The sequence below is a fragment of the Osmerus eperlanus genome, chromosome 15, assembly GCF_963692335.1.
Source record: "Osmerus eperlanus chromosome 15, fOsmEpe2.1, whole genome shotgun sequence".
Lineage (NCBI taxonomy): Eukaryota > Metazoa > Chordata > Actinopteri > Osmeriformes > Osmeridae > Osmerus > Osmerus eperlanus.
This window is the reverse complement of record NC_085032.1, coordinates 7,305,858-7,326,334: the sequence shown is the minus strand read 5'-3', so window position 1 is coordinate 7,326,334 and position 20,477 is coordinate 7,305,858. Positions and strand designations below refer to the sequence as shown.

The 20,477-nt window shown below is 53.6% G+C and overlaps 1 protein-coding gene across 3 annotated transcripts in view; it reads left to right on the top strand.

Moving 5' to 3' along the window:
- LOC134035154 (rho GTPase-activating protein 21-like) overlaps window positions 1-20,477 on the top strand; it is a 43,434-nt gene that overhangs the window by 5,297 nt on the left and 17,660 nt on the right. The window contains exons 1-7 of one of the 3 annotated variants that reach the window (XM_062480031.1): window positions 3,189-3,681; window positions 6,268-6,456; window positions 8,407-8,428; window positions 15,593-15,685; window positions 16,538-16,616; window positions 17,116-17,170; window positions 19,603-19,626. In XM_062480031.1, coding sequence (XP_062336015.1) covers window positions 3,370-3,681; window positions 6,268-6,456; window positions 8,407-8,428; window positions 15,593-15,685; window positions 16,538-16,616; window positions 17,116-17,170; window positions 19,603-19,626 — 774 coding nt within the window. In that variant the 5' untranslated portion in view covers window positions 3,189-3,369. Of the gene's footprint in view, window positions 1-3,188; window positions 3,682-6,267; window positions 6,457-8,406; window positions 8,429-15,592; window positions 15,686-16,537; window positions 16,617-17,115; window positions 17,171-19,602; window positions 19,627-20,477 lie in introns of those variants that run through there. The other 2 variants (XM_062480033.1, XM_062480032.1) reach the window with 2 other exon arrangements.

Here is a 20,477-nt window from a genome sequence, read left to right as displayed (position 1 = left end):
GGAGCTTGCCCCCCCCCCCACTCCACCCACCCTCCCCAGGGCTGTAAGGGGACTTAGGGGGCGTCGTGGGGTGTGTGTGTCGGAGCATGCTGTTCCTGGGTCCTCATTAGCCGCTCCTTTGTTCCAGTGAGCCGTACTCCCGGAGCCCAGATGCAGCATGTCCACATCAGATCTTCCTCCTGCGAGCGGTCTTGAGAAGCTGCCCGAATCTGGCTAATCCCCAGACCTCGCCTTTCTTTCTGCCCTCTCTCTCTCTCTCTCTCTCTCTCTCTCTCTCTCTCTCTCTCTCTCTCTCTCTCTCTCTCTCTCTCTCTCTCTCTCTCTAACACACAAATACACACACACACACTTGGACACATTTTGATACACACACACACGAAGAAGCACACACACTTCACCTCACCAGCGTATGACCGCCAGCGGTCACACACACTTACTCAAGTAGATAGTTGCTGCAGTGTGAGCCTGGGACTGTGCTTGTGCGCTAATCCCTGTTCAGGGTCTGGTCACCCCTCAGGGACTCCAGCCTGGGCCTCACTCCCATTGTTACACAAATCTGACCTGCAGATTAGCGGCTAACACATCTAGCGGGCTTCACAAATGTAAATGAACGAAACCAAACAGGCAGCCAAGACGACCTGTGGGGGGGGGGGGGGTGCGTGGGGAGTTGAAGGCCCAGGCGGGAGGGTTGCGTGACTCGCGGTCACGAGTCTCCAATTAGGCGCTAAGCCGGTGTGTGAGAGAACTCTTTCGCGGGATCGGTTCGAGTTTCGCTGGAGTCCGATGCTACTTTTGGAACGGGGTTTGCGGGAGTGCGGGGGCAGGAAGCAGAGAGAGAGAGGCAGAGAGAGGCCAGCACTCTGTTTTCTTGGGATTGAAAGCTCGACTCTTCTCTGTGGTCTCATAAATCCTCACTAAGCCTCTATGGCTCGGTGCTAATGACCGTGTCCAGTCCACAGCCTGCTGCAGGCCGACCCAGACCAGCACACCTGCCTCTGCTCCGCCCACAGGAACACCACAACACCTCAACTCCAGGGGCGCGCGGTGGACACAACGCCGTTCATGCTTTCAAAAAGCCCCTCCAAACGGTTAACCGGGTTTTCTAACAACGACATACGTTGCTCGTTGACAGTTTTCTTTGTGGTGTTGAACTGCTGTGATGTCTAGTGTGTGGAAGTGAGTTAACGCCCCGTTTCAAAAGGGCTGTGATGTCACTGTGGGAGTGGCTGAAAGGTGTTTAGCTCCTCCCACCTGCTACCTGAGGTGAACTTAGATACCTAGATTTGATTAACATTTGGCCAAGGGGTCAACAGGGTAAGAACTCACTGTCCCACGAGAACACACACCACCCTACACTTGACCTACCATCCCACTAGAACACACACAGCAGCACAGTAAGAACCCATTGAACTCAGTTATGAACTTCACATTCTCACTGTACATTGATGATTTGATGGTTTGATCGAGAGTTCGCTGGTCCCCCCCCCCCCCCCCCATATGTCCCTTGAAAGAAAGTGTCTCCTACATGAAAACATGCTTTTTGTATTTGACTGTGTATTGTGTTTCTGTCTGGGGCAAAGCCTGGGGTTCTAACAGTTTAGTAACAAAGGCTGTGGCATGAGGTCATAAAACAGACCCTGTGTTTGTTTCCATAGCGATAGCACAATATCCCCCAAGCTCCCCTCTCCGACGCAACGAAACACTCTTTCTTCTGTGGAGGTCACGATTCACATCCATCCACACACACACACACACACACACACACACACACACACACACACACACACACACACACACACACACACACTGCCCTTCTCTCCCCACGCGACTGCAAAGAAACACCGGTATGATTTCAAGACCCATTAAAATATCCCACCATGTGTCTGGTTAATGTGCTTATCCTTGGGCGTCATCTGAAAGCCCTGAGCTGTCCTGCCTGCCGTAATGGAAGCTGACGTCAAAACCAAACGAAACACTCAAACCATTTCTCCTCCGGCTCGTGTTTCAGCGATGCTCACACCACGGCCGTCTGTGCAACCTCTGACCCTGAAACTTGCACTCGCGTTGCTTGAAGGGCTGAGATGGTAGGGGGTTATTTTTAGGTATCTCGTCCCGGAGGAATCTTTGCTGCTATTAACGGGAGGAGAGAATGTGGTGGTTCCACAGGGAGTCAACATGGGTCTATGCTCCATCTCTCCTTTTATGTTGTGTTGGTCGATGCTGGTATGGCTCGATGCTGGTATGGCTGTTTTGAAGCTGTCTTGAAGCTATGCTGGAATACCGTGTACTGGGTGTAGGAATAGGATTCCTGTTTAATTTTAATACATTTCAAAAATGGCCCAAACAAACAGGGACATAGTATGGTTTCAAGCCCACCTGATTCACAGATGGGATTAAGTCTCTGTGTGGCCCTTCTTGACTGCGTCCTCAGGGAACGTACACAGCCATAGTTATTCCTGTCCCCGTCCTCAGAGAACAGGGCTATGCTGCCTCTCTGCCTCAGAGAACAGGGCTATGCTGCCTCTGCCTCAGAGAACAGGGTTATGCTGCCTCTCTGCCTCAGAGAACAGGGCTATGCTGCCTCTGCCTCAGAGAACAGGGTTATGCTGCCTCTCTGCCTCAGAGAACAAGGCTATGCTGCCTCTCTGCCTCAGAGAACAGGGTTATGCTGCCTCTCTGCCTCAGAGAACAGGGCTATGCTGCCTCTCTGCCTCAGAGAACAGGGCTATGCTGCCTCTCTTCCTTCAATGTCACAGCTTGTGGAATGTCTGTTGAACGCAGTGTGTGCTTTCCAGTGCGTGTTTCCGTGTGTGTGTGTGTTGTATAGTACACTTCCAAACATCTACAACTTTAAAGTACTCAGAGGTGAAGGAAGTTAGCTGAAGAGAAGGCTAGCTTTAAGATGAACACTCCTATGGCTGTGCAGCCAGATGTGTGCGCTTAAGTGCATGTGGGCTTGATGTGTGTGTGTGTGTGTGACTGGGACTGTGTGCTTGATGTGTGTGTGTGTGCTTGAGGACATGTGTGTTCAGTGGGTGGGTGGATTGAATGCGTCAGCCTGGCCCAGCGCTGCAGTGCTCTCAGTCTCTCTCTTGAGTGGAAACATCATGTGTCTGTGGGAAGCTGAGAGGAACAGCCCAGTCTCTCCTCTCTGAGAACACACACACACGGAGAGAGAGGGGGACAGACAGACAGAAAGAGGGAGCAGAGAGAGACTCCGAGACAGAGAGACGGAAAGAGAAACCCAACAGGAGGAGTGAAGGGGAAAGGAGGGTCGATTCCTCTAAGAGAAGACACCCAGGACAGCTGCAGGGAGCAGAGCCAGTCCCCCCCAGTCCTCCTCTGGGACAGGGTGTGCCCGGCTATGCCATGCTAGCTCAGAGAAGCGGTCTGTCTGCCGGCCGTGCGAAGGTGTCCGTTCCTCTCAGGGAGCACCCAGACCTGGGCCAGCTGGAGGTGGGGGGCCCTCGCTCCCGCTCCCCTTCCCCAGCGACGGGGCCCTGTCCCTGGGCGCGCCTGGCCGGCGTGGACGGCTGCCTGTCGGAGCCCCACTGCCTGTGGTTCCAGCTGCTGGCTCGCTCCTACTGGGGAGACGTGGAGCTGGGTCTCGCCGGCGTCCAGCACGGCGTCTCCTGGGCGAGGCTCCGAGAAGCTTCCGGAAGGAACTGTGTTCGCTCCAGGGTAAGGTTGGTCAGAAGGACTGTTTGGCTCTGGAACACTGTTCGAGTCAAACCTGCCTTCAGGCTTGTCTGTAAGAGTCCCGTCGGTGTGTTATTAGAGGATGCTGAATATCCTTGTTTATATTTGAACTCTGGTGTTATCTGTATTACTGACAGTCCTTGAGGAAGCAGTAATGCGTTGGCTGAGACTGAAAAATGTGCGCTAGGCTAGTCCCCGGCTGGAGGGTTTTGGGTTACATAGCAAGTAGTAGCTGAGGAAGTGTGTGTGTGTGTTTGTTGTGCTGCTTCAGGAATGTGTGTGTGCGTGCGTCACCCTGGGCTCTGGTAGCGTGCGTGGCCGACCGCTATCTTCCACCGGGCAACCGTGAGCGCAGCGGTCTCACGTTTCGTTTGCACCAGGTCCCCATGGAGACCGCAGGAGGACAGGAAGGGGGGGGAGGAGGAGGAGGAGGAGGAGTGTGTGTGTACAAAGAGACAGCGCTCACTGTGGGCCACGCGGCGGGGCGTTCCTCCGGATCCCCTCCCAGGAACAGAGCCGTTCTAGAGGAGAGCTGCAGGGCGGCGGGAGGATGGAGAGAGAGATGGTGGGAGGGAGGGATGGAGGGAGGTAAGGAGGATGGATGAATAGAGGGAAGGGAGGACGGAGGGATGGATGGAGCAACGAGGCGACTCCCTCCAGACAGTCTTAAGGCTGGAAAACACCGGCAAATTCCACCATTCAAATGGCCAGTGACTGAATGTTGCCAGATTCCTTCGTGAAAATCGCCATTACAGCGCTGGTCACGTCCACGGACAGGTGTGTGAGGATGATGATGATGATGGTCAGGACAGCCCAGGGTCCTAGTGCCGGGCCCCAGACATGCCCTCACTGCTCTCCCTGCATCACTACTTCCTCTGTTCTATAATTCAACACGTTAAATATAGACCTGGAAAAGGACTCTCACTGTGTGTGCGTGTGTGGCAGCTTTGTGGCAGCCTAATGGCTTAGCCGTTGCGTAACCCAACATGAAATTTTGACGATCCAAAACAAACAAGGAGCCAGGCAGCAGGATTGTGACTCACTGTTTCTTGAAGCTTAGCTAATCGACGAGCCCGACTGCAGCTGAGGTAGAGAATTCTCCTCTCATATTCTCTCCTCCTCGTCTTCTCTCCTCCTTTCCTCTCCCATATCCTCTCCTCTCCCCTCTCCTCTGTGTACTGTGCAAGCTGAGTTGTGGGGTCACGGTGATGTCATGGTGATGTCACCAGTCCTCCAGTTGTGGACAGACCCAGCCCTGTCCCCTGAGAGCCTCACATCTGCTCCTCTCGGACGGGTGGGAGAGGGGGAGGAGAGGGGGGGCGGGGGAGGAGAGGGGGAGGCAGGGTGAAGGAGGACAGAGAGGGAGAGGAAACAGAGATGGAGAAAAGCTCAGAGAAAGAGAGAGGGAAGTGCTTTGTTTTGGACTCGCCACCGAAAGACGTGTTCGTCTGAACCGCAAAACTCCCCTTGGCTCATATCCCGTGTCGAGGCTGGGACTGAGGCTGGGACTGAGGCTGAGGCTGGGGGTGTTTGTCAGGCGAGGAGGCACTTGTGGCCTGCAGATCTTGTGGTGTCCAGGGCGACCGCCGACACGCTCCCCCTGCGGTGCCGTGGTCGGCCTGCAGGGTTCTCCTCACCACGTGTCAGAAGACGTATTTCTCAGACGGCCCCAGAGCAGCAGGGGGTCCACAGTGGGGGGGGGGGGGGGGGCGGGCGGGCGGTCACTCATGTCGGCTGGGGTGACTCACTGTTTTCTGCACGGATACCGTTGCCGTGAGAGACGTTCATGACCAGTCCAGTTTCTTCTAAATGGCCCAGAGCACTTCTTCTAACTGGGTGCTCAGTCAGAGCTGCGACACGACTTCCCTCCACGGTCGACGCCAGCAGCTCTGTTTTCTCCAAACAAACACAGTGAAATGAAACAGACAAGGACGTCCAACATGCACGTCAGGGTGTTTTAGCAGCTGTGTGTCCACGTTGGTCTCGCCTGTCGGTACGCTCGCTGCTGTCGTGAGGACATTCTCCAACCCTTCTACCTCACCACGCTACCGAACTCCACCCTACCATGCTCTGCTCACTAGTCATCCCTCTGTAGCCTGGCTCGTAGCGGTGGGATTTCCTCCACCCTAGAACACCTGGGCCGCCACCCGGTTCTTTAAAGCTCACATCGCCACTAACAGACCTGGAGGGAACGGAGTTGTTTACTTCCTGGTTCCCTCCCCTTCCCAGAGTTCCAGGGCACAGTGGTTGCCATGACTCCAGAAGGCGGCTGGGTTCACTAACTGGACGTCAGGGGAGATCAGCAGGAGAGGGTTTCACCCTGGGGAGTAAACAGGGGGTGATGGAGGCTAATGTTTGGCCGCGGGGCTGTCAGCAGACAACAGAAGCTTTCTGTTGGTCTGCCCAAACCTCTGCTTCACCTGGATTTGAACCCAGGACGCTGGGGTGATGCTTGTGTGCGACGCTCTCTGAGCTCCTCTTTACTGGTTGTTTACGTTTTCGTGATGTGATTTCAGTCTGAACAGAACAGACACATATTCATATTCTCCCTCTCTCCCTCTCTCCCAGGCCAAGCAGAAGGGTGGACGTGGTGACCAGAGCGAGGCGTCGGTGTCTCCGGGGACCGTGGAGGAGGAGGCGTTCTCCTGGCCGGGCCCTAAGACCCTCCGCCTGCGACGCACCTCGCTGGGCTTCGGCTTCACCCTCCGACACTTCATCGTCTACCCCCCCGAGTCGGCCGTCCACTCCTCCCTCAAGGTGAGACTGGGCGACCACTGACCCCTGACCCTGCAACACTCTGGTTGTTTGCTTTAAAAATATAACTTTTGACTGGTACTGTGTGTATATATGTATATATACACACACACATATGTATTTATTTTATTATAAATATATATGATTTTTATCAAATAAGATGACACTTTATTATTCCCCTAGGTGGGGGGGGGGGGAATTATAAATGTATTCTAAGTTATATCCCTTAATTGCTGCATTCTCATTCTTGATCCTATAAATTTATTATTCTGTAACTGGGCATATAGTGTTCCACAAACAGTTTACTTCGGAGTTCGTTGAATTTCAGGAAGTGGAATCGTATGTCAGTGGCAGAGGCTGACCAGGGGCGGATTTCTAGTCAGTGTAGACTGTGGCTGACTCAGCAACTCTAGGGTTCGATCCAAAACAACACGTAGTAGACAAGTGCAGCGTAAAGGCGTGGCTTTGTTAATGTGAGGTCACGATCGTGCAGCGCATCACGCTAGCGCATCATGCCAGCGCATCACGCCAGCGCATCACGCCAGCGCTGCGCTCCTCTGTGTCTCGCAGCAGATCGGGTGTCCCTTCTAGAATATTCTAAAAGGCATTGGTGTGACAGGGCACGGAGGTCTACCTACGGGGGGAAAGTCCTTGCCTGGGTTGTCGCTGTGTCGTCCTCTCCTGCCCTAGCCTTGAGCCAAGCTCCCTGGTGATGACATCACTGTGTCTGTTGCCCTTTGACCCCGAGTCCTGCTGCTACAACACTTCCTCCTGGTAATGAACAGGCGAGGTGTGCTCCCCTGTCAATACAGGAAACACTACAGCCTTTCAAGTGCTGCTGGGGAGGAAGTTGGATATGGGGGGGAGGGGGGGGGGGGTTGGTGGTTGCTAGCGAGGTAGCTTTGTTGTTTGCTCCATGTGTTTTGTGAGGATAAATCCTGTCTGACTGAGAGTCTTATTAAGAGTGTTTGAGCAGTTTCGGTTGGGATATCTAAAGGGTGACAACTACAGACTACAGTTCCTGGTAACGAGTTGTTTTGCCGAAAGCTTTTGGAAAAAAAAAGAAAAGAAAGAAAAACAAATGAGATGATGAATGGATTCTTCAACACAGTCATTACAACAGCATCTTCTTCTGGCTCGGGTGAGCCCCTCTCGTTCTGTGGGTGATGGAATGATTGCACCCTGAGTCCTGGGCCAAGTTTACTGCCGTTCACGGTTTAGCTGACAGGCCGTAACAACTCACGTCTTACTGTAAGACGCATCTTAAGAACTTCTGGGAAATGCTAACTGAAATCTGACTTTGCAACAATATGGCAAGCTTGCGTACCAACACAAAGACTGTCATGAGGGCCAAGACATATGTTCCCTGACTTGTAAGTTCGTAGAATTCAGTTTGACGATTCCAAGACACCCCCCCTCCTCCTCCTTTTTATTCTAATTACTTTTTCAGATCTCTTGGGTAATCGGGCGGTGGGGGTATTTTTCTGAGGGTTAGCTATGTGTGAAGAGGGTCAGGCCGTCTTAAAGGATAGCCGGGAGAGAAAGTCGAGGGTCTTAAAGGATGTGAGCAGAGCATATGTGTGGCTGAGGGGGGGGGGGGGGGGGCAGGATTAGGGAGCACGTGTGGGGCTTTAACCCTACCCCTGGAGGAAATGAAGGATTTAGGCTTTAAGGAAATGGAAAGAAAACAAACACACGAGGTGGACTCTCTCTTCAGACGGGGCAGAGGGCTAGTCTGGCTCTAGCCCTGACAGCACACACCTGGCTCCTCTCTCCATCCTCTCTCTAACCCTCTCTCTTTCTATCCTCTCTCCATCCCTCAGTCTCTCTTTCTCTCTCTCTCTCTCTCTCTCTCTCTCTCTCTCTCCATATTGTACAGTCATCCACTCTGCCTTAATTGAGGAAAAGTGAGTGATTTCTCTGATGTTTGTTTTTCTCTGTGCTCTCTTTCAGGATGAGGACAACGGCAGTCGAGGTGAGTGAGCCCACTTCCTGTTTACTTTGTTTCTTTCGTCCCCTCTATACCCTCCAATCCCGTACAAATGGAAGCATCCACAACAAATGGCTCATATCGTGTTTATTTAGCGAGAATGGGTAGCGAGCACTTCCTGTTTCTAACGGCATCGTTGAAAAGCCATTTCCGGAACTCTCAACCAGAAGTCCCAGCAGCCTTTGCGCCTCTCTCTCTCCCTGTCGTTTGACCGACGGTAGACAGGCGTGTGGTCAGAGCTTGTGTGTGTGGCGTCACTGCTGTGATTGTACGGTAGCTGGGACAGGAAGAGACTACACGGTCCCGCGTGACCCTGTGGTCGTGTTCTGCCCCCGACCCTGTGGTCATGTTCTGGATGGTGTGGTTCCTCCCCTGACCCTGTGGTCATGTTCTGGATGGTGTGGTTCCTCCCCTGACCCTGTGGTCGTGTTCTGGATGGTGTGGTTCCTCCTCTGACCCTGTGGTCGTGTTCTAGATGGTGTGGTTCCTCCCCTGACCCTGTGGTCATGTTCTGGATGGTGTGGTTCCTCCCCTGACCCTGTGGTCATGTTCTGGATGGTGTGGTTCCTCCCCCGACCCTGTGGTCGTGTTCTGGATGGTGTGGTTCCTCCCCTGACCCTGTGGTCATGTTCTGGATGGTGTGGTTCCTCCCCTGACCCTGTGGTCGTGTTCTGGATGGTGTGGTTCCTCCCCTGACCCTGTGGTCATGTTCTGGATGGTGTGGTTCCTCCCCTGACCCTGTGGTCATGTTCTGGATGGTGTGGTTCCTCCCCTGACCCTGTGGTCGTGTTCTGGATGGTGTGGTTCCTCCCCTGACCCTGTGGTCGTGTTCTGGATGGTGTGGTTCCTCCCCTGACCCTGTGGTCGTGTTCTGGATGGTGTGGTTCCTCCCCTGACCCTGTGGTCGTGTTCTGGATGGTGTGGTTCCTCCCCTGACCCTGTGGTCATGTTCTGGATGGTGTGGTTCCTCCCCTGACCCTGTGGTCATGTTCTGGATGGTGTGGTTCCTCCCCTGACCCTGTGGTCATGTTCTGGATGGTGTGGTTCCTCCCCTGACCCTGTGGTCGTGTTCTGGATGGTGTGGTTCCTCCCCTGACCCTGTGGTCGTGTTCTGGATGGTGTGGTTCCTCCCCTGACCCTGTGGTCATGTTCTGGATGGTGTGGTTCCTCCCCTGACCCTGTGGTCATGTTCTGGATGGTGTGGTTCCTCCCCTGACCCTGTGGTCGTGTTCTGGATGGTGTGGTTCCTCCCCTGACCCTGTGGTCGTGTTCTGGATGGTGTGGTTCCTCCCCTGACCCTGTGGTCGTGTTCTGGATGGTGTGGTTCCTCCCCTGACCCTGTGGTCGTGTTCTGGATGGTGTGGTTCCTCCCCTGACCCTGTGGTCATGTTCTGGATGGTGTGGTTCCTCCCCTGACCCTGTGGTCATGTTCTGGATGGTGTGGTTCCTCCCCTGACCCTGTGGTCATGTTCTGGATGGTGTGGTTCCTCCCCTGACCCTGTGGTCGTGTTCTGGATGGTGTGGTTCCTCCCCTGACCCTGTGGTCGTGTTCTGGATGGTGTGGTTCCTCCCCTGACCCTGTGGTCGTGTTCTGGATGGTGTGGTTCCATGCTGCACTGCAGACAGAGCTGGATGTGCTGGTGGGGCCGTGAGCTTGGAGGCTGGGTATGGAGGGCTGGTCACAGAGGACTGGCTCTCAGTCAGGATACACACACACACACCCCTTACACACACACACACAAACCTACACTCACACACACACACGCCGTTTCTCCCGCGTCTGTGACCAGCACAGCTTGGCTGCAGAGGGTCCACGGAGGGGCTTCATCCGCAGCCCCCGGAAATAGCTGCACACACACACACACACCTTTCTGCTGCACGTAGCTGAGCATTAAAGGGTTGTGTTAGGCCTCTGTACCAGCCTCTGTTTGTGCTGCTGAAGCCTCCCTGCAGAGTCCCCTGCCACCAGCTGCTCCGCTTCTCACCAGTGACTCCAGGGCCCCGGGGACAAGGCCACGTCCTTTCTGCGTCGCTCTGTCACAACGTCAATACTGCGCTCCCATGCTAACGCTAGCTGCCCCGTGTGCCGTATTGATTCAGCCCGGGCGTTTTGCCCCAGCGCTGGTTCCCCTGCTGTCCCACTGTGTGCTCCAGGGCGCTCTCTGGGGAGTCGCGTTTCACGCGTGTTTTTTCGGTCGCGATCCACGGCGGGAGTGGAAGGATCGGCGTGACGACAGCATGATGAGTGTGACGCTTGGGGTATGAGCGGGAAGGTGAGCCGTGGTGAGTTCCTGTATGGTGTTGGCTCTCGGTGTCGCATTCCTCAGAACTGCCCCCCCCCCCCACACACACACACACACATTATGTACACGCATAAACACACACACACCATCCCCACCCCACCTCTCCACAGGAGCTGAAACATAAATCAACACACACAGGGTCCTGCTGTGGCAGCAGGAAAGCCTTAGGGTGTGTGTGTGTGTGTGTGTGCGCGCGCGCGCATGTCCATTGTGTGCCTGTGTGCGTACATCTCCATGGTGTGTGTGTGTGTGTGTGTAGGGGGATCCCATTCAGCACTCAGCTCACTAGAAGATGAATCACGGCCCCTCAAACTCCTGCCTGCTGGGTTCTCATACCTGCCTGGTACATGCAGCCACGCAGCCATGCAGCCATGCAGCCAGGTTCATCAGCACCCTGGCCTGGCTGCACAGTGACCTGCGGGCTCCTCTCTGCTCCACACTCCTTACAGGGACAGCTCCCCGGCAACTAGGGACTTGGAGTTGCTGTCACCTTGTGCCTTTGTCTCTGCTGTTAGTACTGGAACTAGACCCAGACCTAGTCTGGAGGCTTTATATGTCCAGGCTGTGTCCCAGTCCCCGTCCTAGCCCTGTCCTAGCCCCAGCCTCCCTGCTGAACAGCAGTATCGTTTATTTACTGGACTCGGGGCCAGTGTGTGATGTGGCTGTTGCTGTTTGGAAAGAGGGGTTCTGCTCACCGCATGTTGACTATCTGGGTGTTGCCGCTGGAAACCCGAGAAACACACACATGCACGCACACACACACACACACACACACACAGCCTGCCTAGACGGGGGAACCTTGTCACAATCTAAACATGGAGACAGAAGAATGAAGAATGATTTTCTCTGTGTGTGTGGAAGTGCAGCCCATCTGTCTTTTATTGGCTGTCACACTGACTGTATACACATCATCATGGCTGGTACTGTCTTTCATACTCTCCCCCTTTCCTCTCCTCTCCGTCACTGTCACCAGTCCTCCTTCCCTCCCTTTTTTCTTTTCTTCCTCTCTTTTTCTTTCTCTGCCTGTGTGTTTTATTGCACTGTTGCAGAAGGACGTTCAAATGAGGCATGTTGTGTTATGCTTGTGAAGCTGTGGTACTCCTATCTCCCCATTCCCCCACCCACCAAAAGAAGAAGAAGAAACATTTGAAAAAAAATCGACATCTGTTCAAATATTTGTTTTCTCGTTCTGTGTGAAACTTCTCGCTGGAGATATTGGATTAGTATTCCGTTTCTGGCACATTCTGGTGGGCGGCCATGGAGATCTCACAGCAAGCTAGAACACGAGAAAATAGAATTCCCCCAAATTCTCCAGAGGGCTTTAAAAACACCCCACCTTCCCCAGCCCTGCTCTGGACCAGAGCCCCTCCCCCTGCTCTGGACCAGAGCCCCTCCCCCTGCTCTGGACCAGAGCCCCTCCCCCTGCTCTGGACCAGAGCCCCTCCCCCTGCTCTGGACCAGAGCCCCTCCCCCTGCTCTGGACCAGAGCCCCTCCCCCTGCTCTGGACCAGAGCCCCTCCCCCTGCTCTGGACCAGAGCCCCTCCCCCTGCTCTGGACCAGAGCCCCTCCCCCTGCTCTGGACCAGAGCCCCTCCCCCTGCTCTGGACCAGAGCCCCTCCCCCTGCTCTGGACCAGAGCCCCTCCCCCTGCTCTGGACCAGAGCCCCTCCCCCTGCTTTGGACCAGAGCCCCTCCCCCTGCTCTGGACCAGAGCCCCTCCCCCTGCTCTGGACCAGAGCCCCTCCCCCTGCTCTGGACCAGAGCCCCTCCCCCTGCTCTGGACCAGAGCCCCTCCCCCTGCTCTGGACCAGAGCCCCTCCCCCTGCTCTGGACCAGAGCCCCTCCCCCTGCTCTGGACCAGAGCCCCTCCCCCTGCTCTGGACCAGAGCCCCTCCCCCTGCTCTGGACCAGAGCCCCTCCCCCTGCTCTGGACCAGAGCCCCTCCCCCTGCTCTGGACCAGAGCCCCTCCCCCTGCTCCTGAAGCTTTGTTGTTTGGGCGACTTCATCTGCTTCAGTTATCTTTGGGCATCCAAATGATGCTGGCTGGATTGAATTTGTATGTGCGTGTGCTCTCTCTCTCCCATTCTCTCTCTCTTATTCTTTCTCTCTTTCATTCTCTCTCTTATTCTTTCTCTCTCGCTCTCTCTGTCTCCCTCTGTCTCTCTCTGTTGCACTGTCTCTCATGTCCACATTCCAAGGAAAATCATACACATGGAAAAATAAGAAGCACTCACACACATCCATGCAAGCACATATGCACACACACTCCATCTACCACAATGGTGGCAGGGCTGACAGGACTCTGGGGGAATATTGACACACCGACTGAAACTAACGTTTCTTGACTGACAGCTAGTAGTAAAATGTTTACAGTGTCATGTGATTAAGGATATGAGATCGGTCAGCCAGGATACCTCTCCTCTCTGTCGCTAGGCGGTGTGCAGGCTGGGCTAGACTGGCAGGTCAAAGGTCACGAGGAGGAGGACGGTTGCACACGGTGTTGCTAGGCTGCGAGGTGAGAGACGTGTCGCCATGGCGACGTGGAGCTAATGAGGATGATGTTTGAAGACGGTTCCACCACGGTGGTCTCCTAGCTGGGCTCGGCCTGTGTTTGCGTGGACAGGACTGAGGTCGTTCTTATGCGTTCAGTTGGAGCAGACCAGCAGATCAACACAAACAGGCCCTTCTACACTGTCTTTGAAGTCTCTTGGCAAGTCTCAGAGCACATGGAGGTCAACCTGTGTATGGACTAGATGTTTGTGTGTGTGCGCCCATGTGGTTTGTTATGTGTGCGTTATGGGTGTGCTTGTGTGTTTGTGAGTGAGCGTGTGTGTGTGTGTTTTGTGTGTGTTCCAGAGAGAGTTGGATGCAGAGTGCTATGGCAGGGCTAATGCAGGGAGCGGACAGCCATCCCAGCTCAGGGTAGAATAACATTATCTAACCCATAACATAGAGAGAGATGAGTCAGCCCACACAACCACACTCCAGCTGGGCTGCTAGGGAGAGCAGCCAAGCCGCACACACACACACACGCACACGCATGCACACTCACACATACACACAAACATCAGCAGAGCACATTTTCTCACACACTGAATAGAACCCTAGCAAGCAAGGTACTCTAATGCAGAACTCAAACTAGATAATACACACACACGCAGGGCCAACTCTGTCTGCATGCTGTTTACATCCCGGCAACGGCTTTGGGACAGGGAAATATCCACAGCTTTAGATACTCCAGATATAATGCAATTCATCCAGCTGCAGGACTGCATACTTCTAGAGTCCAACCAGAGAGAAGGGGGCTGGTGGTGCAGTACTGGGAGGCAGAGAGACCCACCTGCTATACTGCTCTCTGCATGTCAGCTGTGATCAGACCAGCCCACAGTGTGTGAAGGGGCAGATCGACCTCCTCGTCGAGCCAGCAGCACTCTCTCCTCCACCTGACAGGCCTTCCCTACTGTCTGTGTGTCCTTTAGCGTTTAGCGCTTCTCTACTGGACGCAGGCATGTATTTAGCGTTAGCTTGATGTGGGCGGCTGCTCTTAAAGCCTCAATCCGATACGCTGCAGAGATAAAGAAGATTAAGAGCGACCCGTCATTATCCACAACCAACATCATATGTCAACATCCTGCACTAATTTCCAGCCGGAGATAACCTGTGATTTCCCAGGGTTCCTAGTGGCTGGCGCTGTTTCGCGAGCGTGTCACGCTGAACTGCATGAAGGTGAAAGGGAACAGCTTTACCCTTGGGGGGGGGGGGTTTCTCCTGCATGTGAGGAATAAGTCTTTAGAAGAGCCTGTAGCGCCCTCTGTTGGATTGGTGGAGACATGCCTGGGAGAGTTAGTCTGGCTGGTGGGGGGTCGGTAGTGCAGGTTCTGACTGGAGGACGTACAGAAAGGTTGATGTTTTACAACATCTTTGCTGTGACGGTGCCCAGGGAAGAAGATCACGCATCAAAAAAACGTGTACGTCGTGGAGAGGAATCCGTTGCCGTGGCCCTCTCCACCACCAGAGGGTGATCCGGTCCGCTGGACCTTCCACCCAGGCAGAGAGAGGGACGGAGGAAAAGCAGGAGAGATGATTGGAGGAGTGGAGCAGGGGGGGGGGGGGGGGAAGGAAGTAAGTATGCTGAAAAGAAGAAGAAAAAAAAAATCTGCCAGCTAGGCATAAAACTGGGTGGATGGATGAAGGGAGGGAGGGATGAAAGACGAGCAGGAGATAGCCGAGGGATGGAGGGTGGGGGAGCCTGGCGGGTGACAAGCCATGCTGAGAGGGACAAATGCACGAGTGTGGACCTTTCACTGGCCAAGGTCATCTGGCTGTGGACGTTCTGGAGACCTAGTCACACTCACATTCTACCCTGATGCACCTCTAATTGGTCAATTTGGAGCCTGTGCTGTCTCATTTAGCTTTGCAGCAGTGTGTGTGTGTATGTGTCCAGGACAGCCACCAATGTGAATCTGAAGAAACCTAATCAATGCAAGTCCTGTCTGGTCCTCAGAGCCAAAGTATGCTAGCTAGTTCTGCCCCCACACTTCTGAAAGTAAAGCAGTGTGTTGCTGTGTCCAGCTAGCGCTAGCTCACAGTGTGCTGCTGTATCCAGCTAGCACTAGCTCACAGTGTGCTGCTGTATCCAGCTAGCGCTAGCTCACAGTGTGCTGCTGTATCCAGATAGCGCTAGCTCACAGTGTGCTGCTGTATCCAGATAGCGCTAGCTCACAGTGTGCTGCTGTATCCAACTAGCGCTAGCTTACAGTGTGCTACTCCAGTGGCCCAGATCTGATACCACAGTGGCTCTTCCTCTGTGTGACCTTAATGTGCGTTGTGCTGTGTCGTTGCCAGGGAGACAGCGGAACAGGCTGGAGCCAATGGACACAATCTTCGTCAAGCAGGTGAAGGAGGGAGGCCCCGCCCACGGAGCTGGACTCTGTACAGGTAACACCAGCCTTGCAACACCTCCCACACTCCGTCTCCACGGAGACCAGCCCGTGCTCCAGTTGGCAGGGTGTGAATGGCACGAGTCATAGTTTTTTAATAATTAAAAATTGTATTGTGTTTTGAAGTGAGATTTCCCCTCAGATTTCTTCGGGAAACAAAGTTACTGGAAATTACTGAATGCTCTGAAATAAAATATCCACTTCCTTGTTCATTGGCGTGACTAAACAAGGCAACTCAGGCAGTTCCTTTTACAGAAACCACCAGAACAAGATTTAGGTTCCAGAAAACCCTGGCAGTTTTTAGATGTGTTAGCGGCGTCGGCGTTGGCACTAGACTAGAAGAGTGTGTTACAGGAAATGTTAAGTGGTGGGATACAAGCTCTTGGTTTCCTTTTATCAGCAGAGGTTCCTCCCAGGGGGGGGGCGGAGGGCCAGTCTGGTGTTCCCACCATTATCTCCCCCCCCCCCCCCCCTACTCCCTCCAACGCTTCCTGTAGATGGCATCATCAGAACTCTTGAATGAATGCAGATCCTGAAGCCATCCCTGCTCTATAAACAAGCTTCAAGACCCAAGACTCTGATACTGCTACTCCTGTGCGATCTCACCCTGCACTATCCGGACCCGGCCACACCCTCGTTCCACAACACACTGAGAACCGCACTCAGAACCGCACTTTGAGAAGCTTGACACGTAACCACATCTGAGGGACGTGAGAACCACTGTTCTGGCAGGAGGGGCCGTCAGAGGTTCTCTTGCTGTGTGGCCTGTCAGTGACTGCTGATGATGAACTGGGGAACATGGGAGAACGTAGGCTTACACAGTGTTCTCCTTCCCTGCTCCTCTCTCCAGGGGATCGTATCGTCAAGGTGAATGGAGAGAGCATCATTGGAAAGACGTACTCCCAAGTGATAGCCTTGATACAGAACAGGTAAGGAACCACATTTCCCATAACACGCCTCAGGTATGTAGGAAGACGCCCGTCTGACAAACAGCGCCGCGTCACTCGCACGCGCGTCGTTTTCTGTACCTGTGGCGATGTCCCAAGCGCATTTGTCTGGAATGACTTTGGTGTTCATGTGGTCTACATCAGATAGCGTAGCTCGGACAGGAAAGCTCAGCCCTGGTCAGATCTCCAGAATGATCCGTAGAGTGGAACAGGATATCGCTTGCTCCAATAAAGTTATTTTATCAGTAATAATCTTTGCCCCCTGGCAGTGTAGCTGCACTCTGTTGGGAAGCTAAATGAAGTCACAGAGAGCCAACTGCATCCAAATCCAAAAGGGTTCAAACCTCCAGTGAAACAGTAAATAGGCAGTGCAGTCAAGTACATACAGGAAACTGTTTGCTGAAACTGTGACGCTTATACACTCCCCTGTTATCTCTCTCCTTCCTCTCCTCTCTGTCTCTCCTGTGTTTCTGTCTCCCAGTGACACGTCATTGGAGCTCTGTGTGATGCCAAAGGATGAGGACATTCTGCAGCTGGTAAGCAGAGCAGACCCACCCCTGCATGACCCCTGCACAACCCCTGCTTGATCCCAGCATGGCCTCATGTCTGGGGCGTAGACGACACTGATCACCAAGTGGTACAGTAACAGGGTTAAGAGACAGTCAGCCTGGACATTCCACCCAGGAAGTAGGGGACTGCTAGCCTGTAGCCTCGTCCGCTGTACAAAGATGACTGTTTGACGTGTCTGAGTGGACTGTGACCCTGAGGAGGTTAGGTAGACACGGCGAGGACGAAGGTCTGAACACCGCCGCCCGTAAGACTGACGTCTTTGGATGAACATAGCTCGGACCATTTCCGCCCCGTCTACCGAACGTCTCCCCTCCCCGCGTCTGAGGGAAGTGCAGCCTTCCTCTCAGCTTGCTGCGGTGGTGCATTAGCTCCTAATGCGGCCTCTCTCTGTCGAGCTAAAGCACTTCTCTCTGTTTCTCATGGATTACCTGCCAGCTGGGGTTTACTGGCCAGGAAGAAAGAGTAGAGGGGAGGGAGGGAAAAAGGGAGGGAGGGGAGAGAAAAATGAGAGGGTTGGCGAGGGAGAGGGAGGCATAGAGAGGCTGGGAGAGATGGAGAGAGAGGGAAAAAGAGAGAGAGAGATTAAGGGCAGAGGGAGCACCCCTTTTTATCCCCCACGCTGAACCCCCGTCACCCGCCTTCAAGCAGACCATGACGACATTACCACCCCACACACACACACACACACACACACACACACACACACACGCACGGCCCAGTCAACCAGCGCTGTTGACTTCCTGTATGGTTGTTCTGTGGAATAGAAGCCTAGACTGACTGGAGCTCACAGCGTCATGCTAAATGCACAGATAGCTAGCTAGGCCTCAGCTTGGCAGAAGCTGCAGTACAGTAACTTGCCTTCGGCACGCTGGAAAGCTTTCCAGCTCTGATTATTGCCTTGGGCACTTGACAGCAATTCATGCTAAACAGGCTAACACAAGTCATATCGGTCTGACGGTGAAATGTGCCAGCATTGCGTGGGCTTTGTAAATTAGGCAAGATGCCATCTCGCTGATTTATGTGTCATAATTCATGTGCTTCTCCTGTTCTTGACAGCAACAACAATGTCAGGTTTTTTCCCGACAGAAATCACCACAGGAGAGACTAAAACAGTCAACCTTGTTTCCAAGCTTTTCTGTGTCTTTTTATACGCCCTCTTTTTGCCACAGTATGTACTGTAAGGAGACGCCCAACACCAGCCTCCTTCCTCCTCCTCCTCCTCCTTCAGTGAGCGTGTACGCCAGTGGTCTTCAACCCTGGTCCTCAGGGCCCACTGTCCTCCGTGTTCTAGAAGTTTCCCTGGCTCGGATGAATGGGTCGTTATGGAGCTCAGCAGATGACACAGGCAGGCTGGACACGGGGCGAGGCCCTGCACGGCTCGCACACGAGCTCTGACACTGCAGGTCACGTAGCTACTGTGTCACATGACCTGGCTGTGTGTGTGTGACACAGGAGCCTCCCCACAGAGAATGAATGGAGAAAGAGAGAGCGAGAGGGGTAGGAAGTGATGGATGAGTGGAGGTATAAATGGACTGATGTCGAGGAGGGGTGCCCACAAGGTCCCGCTGGTGTGTGTGTGAACTACAGCGGAGGACTTGCTCGCTCAGCCGCCCCATACCAGAGGGAGAGAAGCTGCAGTCAGCTGACTCCTCAGCGTGCTGTTTACCAGAGAGCACAGACTGGCATGGAGGGGGAGAGAGAGAGAGAGAGGGGGAGAGAGAATGAAGTATGGAGAGATGAGGACAGTTTATGGCTGCCTTTAGATCAAACAGAAGCTATATGAAGCAAGAGAGAGAGAGAGAGAGAAGGGGAGGAGGGAGAGGGATAGAGAGAGAAAAAAAGAGAGGGAGAGGGATACAGCAGAGGGAGAGGGAGAGAGAGAGAGAGAGGGAGAGAGCTGTGAGGATCTGGGGCTCAGTGTACGCTGACAGCGGTTGGATGACAGGCAGGAGGAGGTGATGAAGGGCGGATGACGGTCGCGGGCAGGACGGCGCCCGGACTCATCCCTGAGTCGCTGAGGGACACAGAGGCCACGCAGGTGGCCGGCAGAACGTGACTCCTCCTCTCCTCCTCCTCCTGGGTTTCCCCCTCCTGCCTCTGTACATGGTGGGCCTCCAGCGCTCACACAGAAGAGAGTATTTTTAGCGCACGCTGGAGTACAGTAACAGAAGGATCCATCCGGCTCCTCTCCGCCAACCGTCCACCTCGGGTTTTCCCATCTTGCTCATCTTTGTACTTCTCTTTTTTCCCCTGTCTCTCTCTCTGTCTGTCTGTCTCTCTCTGTCTGTCTCTCTCTCTCTGTCTCTCTCTCTCTGTCTCTCTCTCTGTCTCTCTCCCTCTGTCTCTCTCTCTCTGTCTTCCTCTTTTCTCTTGCTTGCATCTAATCTGGGGGCTGCAGTTTTCCAGGGACATCTCTGCTCTGGTAAGATGGGACACTAACTCTACCTGTCATTGGTAACACGTTAGATCCAGGTGCTTGTAAGCAGCGTTATTTATTAAGGCTTTAGTAAGTTAGTAAGTCTTATTAACACATTCATGTTAATAAGCATCTTTTAAGAGCCTTAATACCTATTAACTTATCTCATAATATGATAACCCTAACATTAGCCATAACCCTTACCCTTACTAATATTATTGAAACTTGTATATTCTTACTATCACATATTCATATGAATATGCATTCTGTAGAGGCTTTTAATACCTATTTAATAACTATTATTAAGCACCTGGATCTAATGTGTCACCCATTTTGTCTTGGCCTCCCAGAAGTGTTTGTGTTCAATATGTCTGTCGAGGTGTATTTGATGTCTAGGTTCTCTCACAGAACCGAGTGCTCGTCCACGGGTCTCTGTGTCGGAGAGCTCTCCCATGCCTTGTGGCTGGCAGGGAGTTCAAAGTTTTAAGAGCGAAAACATCTGAAGTCGATCCCGCCCTCCACTGTTTGTCCACTTCTTATCTGACATCTGCGCGGTGCGTGTGTCTCTGTTACACCATCGTGACTTATGCAAATGGAGGTGCGGGGAGGGGAAGGGGGGGGGAGGGGCAAACGTAATCCGACACCACAGGTGGAGCGTCATCGATTAAAGACCAACTCAGCGCTCTCTCTCTCTGTCTCTCACTCTCTTCTTCCTGCTCACTCACTCGGAGCTCCCAGAGAGCTCCCAGGTCCAGGATGCAGACGCACGGCATACGCACTCCCTACTGGAGCTGAAAATCCTCAGAAAGAAAGCAGCACTATTTCTGGTTTGTTGCATCCCTGGGGGCAGACAGCGG